The 6,000-nt window shown below is 41.2% G+C and overlaps 1 protein-coding gene across 3 annotated transcripts in view; it reads right to left on the bottom strand.

Moving 5' to 3' along the window:
- Positions 1-1,975: 1,975 nt before the first annotated feature.
- Positions 1,976-6,000, bottom strand: part of GUCY2C (guanylate cyclase 2C) — a 138,529-nt gene continuing 134,504 nt past the window's right edge. For all 3 annotated transcript variants that reach the window (XM_055280542.2, XM_055280543.2, XM_055280550.2), the window contains 3 exons: positions 5,507-5,601; positions 3,747-3,823; positions 1,976-2,165 (listed from right to left, as the gene is read on the bottom strand). In XM_055280542.2, coding sequence (XP_055136517.2) covers positions 1,991-2,165; positions 3,747-3,823; positions 5,507-5,601 — 347 coding nt within the window. In that variant the 3' untranslated portion in view covers positions 1,976-1,990. The remainder of the gene's footprint in view (positions 2,166-3,746; positions 3,824-5,506; positions 5,602-6,000) is intronic.

Genomic DNA, 6,000 nt, shown 5'->3' with positions numbered 1-6,000 from the left:
TTTTTTCTTTGTCGATTTTCTCATTTTGTTCCTGGATTGTTTTTCAAATTTCAATTAATTTTTTTTTGTCTATACTCTCTTGTGCTTCCCTGAACTCTTTTTTTTTTTTTTTTGAGAAGGAGTCTCGCTCTTTCACCCAGGCTGGAGTGCAGTGGCGCGATCTCGGCTCACTGCAGGCTCCGCCCCCCGGGGTTCATGCCATTCTCCTGCCTCAGCCTCCCGCGTAGCTGCGACTACAGGCGCCCACCACCTCGCCCGGCTAATTTTTTGTATTTTTAGTAGAGACGGGGTTTCACCGTGTTAGCCAGGATGGTCTCAATCTCCTGACCTCGTGATCCGCCCGCCTCGGCCTCCCAAAGTGTTGGGATTATAGGCGTGAGCCACCGCGCCCGGCCGCTGCCCTGAACTCTTTAAGAAGATTTTTCTGAATTCTGTCAGACATCTTACGGGCCTTCAATTATTTTGGGTCTATTACTGGAGCTTTGTTGGTTTTTTTGATGGTATATTTCTCTCAGTTTTCACAATCCTTGTGTCTTTACATTGATGCCTGCGCATTTGAGGAGATGGTCACCTCTTCTAGCTTTTACAGGTATTCGTTGGTGGTGTTAGACCTTTAGTGCTTAATGTTGTAACTTAGTCACTGGTCTGCTATTGCTTCCTGGTCTGGGGAAGCCTTAAGAGAGTGCTAGAATTTAAAGGTTTTTCAAAAGGAAAAAACCTTTTAGTTGTTTCCAAGTGAGAGGAAGGTTCCACATTAGCACCTGGGCTTTGTGGGAAATCTAAACAGGGATTCAGGCTTTCCTGTGGGTTTTGCCTAGAGTAGGACTGTTGTATCATCCAGTTTTCTCAGTGTGACATCTCTGCTGATTGGAGCACAGAGCAGCTGCAAGATCTGCATGTCAGTTTCAGCAATCAGCACCTCCGCTTTTCGTCCCCAGTTCACCCCTGGTGTTTCAGCCCTGCCGGTACTTGCAATGGTTCATGAGACAGGACCATAGTGAGCTTCTTGTGAAGATTCTCAGACTGGTGGGGAGATCAAACTTCCATCTCCAATTCCCTCCTTTTACCTCGTAAACTGTGGGTCTAAGGAAATTATCCGTGAGTGCTGTTATGCCAGCTTGAGGGAGGGGGTGGCACAGTCTAAAATGAAGTGGGTATTATGAATCATAATTTAATGATGAAAGGTCAGGAGCTTGGAGACATGGATTACTTTATAGTTAGAAAAGTGCAGTACAGGAACTTGACTTTTGCCTGAGTCCCATACTTAGATCACTGCCATCCACATTGTTAATTGGACAAGCTGAAGCAATACCTCTGTTTAAAGGTCAAAAATTCCCTCATGTGTAGCAAATGATACTAACCTTCAAGGTTCTCACCCTTGAGCGCCAATGCTAGCTTTGCTGTACTTCAGTGTGAGTGAATGTAGTCAGTTTTTCAGTAAGCACAAGATGATATGACTGATGTATTCCAGGAAAATGGGCAAAATAGGTAGAAACGCATACACAGTCTTGGGAAATCTTTAGCTTTTATTCTTGCTTAATATATAGCATATTTTCTGCAAAAATTATGAGTTAAATATACTTTAATGAAGATAGGTATTTACAATATAATTATGACAATTTAAAAAATCTTATGAATACAGAAGGAAAAAAGCCAGTAAACAAAAACAATAAAAACAAACAAAAAATAAATGAAATAAGAATAAAATCTTCTCAAGTTCTAGATAGTCTATTCATTTCTTTTCTTTTCCAGGTAGAAGCTCCCTGGAACAACTGCTGGAATAAGGCTCCAGAGTGGAAGGTAGTTATTTCACTGAGAACGCACATCTGATTAATGCAAGAAAGTCCATGTTCCAGACAGGGCAGCCAAGCCTAAGTACATTTCTGCTTCATTGAGGTCTCAGGAAAATGCAGGCTTTCAGGACACTTGAGGTCGCTGCCTCAGTGCAGCTGTATTTTAATTTGTGTGAGTCCTTACACCTCATTTAGGTTTAAAAATAGGTGCTCTCCTTGTCTGTGGTATTCAGCTGCAAGTATTCCAGAGTGCCTTTTTTATAGCTGGCTACCCGTCTGGGCTTTTGGCTTCTTATCCCTGCTGCCTGTCTTTTCTGTAAAGAGTTGGCAATCATGTCTGAAAATTCTGCTTGCAAACGCTGTTGATTCTCCCTGGAAACAGGGTGGGAAGAGAAAATAGAACTTCTCAGCAATTCATATAGAATATTCCTTAGCTCCAGAATAATCAGTTCAGTTACTCAGTTACTCTTTGAATACCTATTCTGTGCTAGACACAGGAAATCCAAAGAATACAAAATGATCCCTGCATTGATGAGCTTAAAAAACTGTTATCTCTGCTAGGAAATTAGACTTCAATTTCAAAGTGAGATAATATGCTGCTGGAATTTGGAGGCATGATGGGGAGGATCTAGGTTTACATATGCCACTGCAGAAAGGGGAAAAGAAGCTGGGAGGATGCTAGGCCCCTGCCACACAACCCTGAAAACTCACTGGTCCCACACATACTTAACAGTGTGAGTCTTGTTTGGGGAAGGCTTAGAATGGTGGAGGGGACCACGAGTTTAGAATGCACCGGGAACACTCCAAGTAAGGAGCCAGGTTTCTCATGCCCCAGGGAAGATTTGGGTTGTTCTGGCTTTTCTAGAAGCTTGCCGTCTCTCTGGGTCTGCCATCGAGGCCTCTGCAAGACAGAGTTTCTCAACCATAGCAAAAGCCAAGGAAACGGCCATATGGCTGCAGTAACATGTATTGACAGGCAACTGGATGACAGCTTGAGTCACCTTTAGGAGAAGTGAAACCTGTCAGTTAACCCTGAAACTTTGTCTTCCTCATCTCAGGGAGAACACAGACTTCATGTTAAGACCCAGAACCACAGTCTTGGGGTTGGGGCAGGTCCTGTTTTCATCAGGCGACTCAACAGAAAGATGAAGACAGGAGTGGAATGCAGAGAGCCTCTTTGCCCCCAGTATGCTCCACTCTTGTGGGAACAAGACATGTATGAGGTGAACTCTAAAGTGTCTTCTGTTCTCCTGAGCAAGCCTGGAACACAATGCTAGCTTTGCCATGCTTTATTGCAGGGCAATATAGTCCGTTTTTCAGCAGGAACAAGATGATGACTGGTACGGTCTAGGAAAGTGGGCAGAATAGGTAGAAGCTCATACCCAGACTCAGAAAACTTTTAACTCATTCTTGTCTAATATATAGTATATTTTCTGTGTAAACTATAAGTTAAGTATACTTTAATGGAGATAAGGCATTTAAAACATAATTTTGACCATTAAAAATATCATGAATACAGAGCCAGTAAATAAAATGAAATAAATGAAATAACAAAATCTCCTCAAGTTCTAAATAGTCTGTTCATTCCTCCTTTTTTCCAGGTGGAAGCTCCCTCTTGGGATAAAGGATCCAGAGTGAAAAAAAAAAGGTAGTTTTATACTGAGCCCACACATCTGATTCATGGAAACAAGTCTATGTTCCAGACAGGGAAGCCAAGCCTAAATACTTTTCTGTTTCATTGAGGTCTCAGGAAAATGGAGGCTTTCAGGATAATCCCCTTCTTGCAGTCTAGGAAGGGAGGTTTCTAAACCTTCTCATGTATAGTCCCTTACTTCTTATGCAATATATGCCACTTGTAAGGCACTTGCCAACTTAAATTGGCTATAAGTAGCATAACTTACAAAGCCAAGATCTCTAATTTCCTCCCTGTCCCTGCCACACCCAGAAGCTTACACAGTAGGAGGGGTTGGCAGGTTGAATTTCTGGTCCTTCATCCCGGTCAGCCAGTAGGTAGTCTCATTTCCTCTTCCCTGGTAAGACAAAAGAGTTGTGTACCATGGAGGCCAAGGAGTCAGTTCAGTTGTAGACCACTGTTCCCATAATGATCTGTTTCTGTGACACGTTTCACTTCCTCATTTCTCATCAGTGCCAATATTTAAGCACATCACACATTCCTGTTATGATTTGCATTATCTCTAGACAGATTTTTATTTCCAAGTGCCTTTTTAAAAATAAATTTCTCATTCAGCAGACATCCTTTTCTCAAAGTAGATTTTTCTCTTTTTTCCCCCAAAAGACATTTTAAAATATCACTCTAGCAACATCACAAGAACTCTAACTTAAAAAGGAAGAAAATTCATCTACAATTCTGCTACGTCAACAAATCCAACTGGTTGTCATTGTCCATGTTTCCTTCTAGCCCTTTTTGGAATAAAGTTTTGCCACAAAACTTTTGCTACAGTTTCCCTATCTTATTACAAACACATGTACATCACAATTAAGAACTCATTAAGTGGCATTTCTGGGGCCCATCTGCAGGCTACGGAATGTATGGAAATTTACTGGAATACTGGAAACTCTGTTTTTGCTAAAGCTGGTATTTGAAAAAGAGATACAAAATACATATGGCCCAAACACAGCCAGTGAACCACTATTTTTAAACAATGAGTTTAATAATATATATCTATAATATATAACAATAATTTAAAAATGAGTGATCGATATATATAAAATTGATATATATTATTAAACTCATTTAAAAAATAGTGGTTCACTGGCTGTGTTTAGACCATAGTAATCCATAAACCAGTTGTATTTTGGGGTAACTGTTCTTTGTAAAAAATGTATTTATGGAGGACTCAATAAGCAAGTGTGACGTTAGGACACTTTTATGTAAAAGGAGACTTTTCCAAGGTGCAATCAAAATGTAAAGGCCAGAAGCATTATGGCTACTGGAGACAGGTAACTTATAGTTAATAGTCAGCTTTGCCAGTTGTGAAAAGATTCTAATAACTTTGGAAAAGCAGCCTGAGAAGCATTTAGAGACAACTGATGGCTTTGGAGGGTAGCTGTTTTAAATGTGAGGAACTGCATGAAGAATCTAGAATAGCAATTCTCAAGTATTAGTGTGGTCACAAACACATTACCTTGTTAAAAATATAGATTTCTGATCTACACCCACAGAGAATCTTGCATAGTAGGCCTGGTGGAGTGTCCACACATCTGCATTTTAACAAGCTTCCAGATGAGGAGGAGGAGGAGGAGAATGGGGCCACACCTTGTCATTCACTCCTTGTGATTCTAGAGCTTCTGAATAGTAAAGCAACTGGCAAGAGAGGTGACCTCAGATCATAGCAGTGTTGTGTATTAAGAGTAGGGAAGTAAGTGAGGGGACAAGGGCTTTGATTTAAATTAAGTAAGTTCTGGACCAGACTGTATGTAGCTCTTGTGTTTGGAGGAGGAACTGGAGACAAAACCTGGATATGGCAGAGGAAATGCTGGCAGAGTTCAAAATTTCAAAAGGGCTCTTTGGAGTAAAGGAAAGTTCTGAGTTCACATTTTTTGGTCGTTTCTCTTGCAGAGGATAGAGGGTGCTCATTGTGATGAGTACAGAAAGGATTAGCATGCTCAGCTTTCCTAGCCAAGTCTCAAAGGAGGTGGCCCAAGCGTGTCTTGAGAGCTTTCCCTATGTATTGTCTCTGTGGACTCCTTACCTTTAAGTATGTTTCTCCTCTCACTTCATAGAGGAACTGGCACTCAGTTCTCTTCAGGATGGCTATAGTGGAGCCACTCACGTGAATTCTCAAAGCTGGAAATGCAAAATAGATAAATAAAAATCTCAGCTATTACATGGCCTATTTGTTTCCCGTTGATTCAGGATATCAACAACACCTGAGACAAGAATCCTAAATCGAGAAGAAACAATTGTGGCTATTTTAATGAAAGAACACTTAAAAATAACATCAGAGAGATAAGAAATGGTATAGTTTGGATATTTGTCCCCATCCAAATCTCATGTTGAATTTTAATCCCCAGTGCTGGAGCCCTGGCCCCACCGCCAGGTGTCTGGGTCACAGGGGTGGATCCCTCATGGCTTGGTACTGTCTTTGTGATAGTGAGTTGTCACAAGATCTGGTCATTTAAAAATGTGTGGCACCTGCCCCTGCCACTCTCTTTCTTGCTCCTGCTTTTGCCATATGAAGTGCCT

This window comes from Symphalangus syndactylus, chromosome 5 (genome assembly GCF_028878055.3).
Source record: "Symphalangus syndactylus isolate Jambi chromosome 5, NHGRI_mSymSyn1-v2.1_pri, whole genome shotgun sequence".
In the NCBI taxonomy this organism is placed as follows: Eukaryota; Metazoa; Chordata; class Mammalia; order Primates; family Hylobatidae; genus Symphalangus; species Symphalangus syndactylus.
Note: the sequence above shows the minus strand (reverse complement) of the source record. Positions and strands in the feature narration are given on the sequence as shown.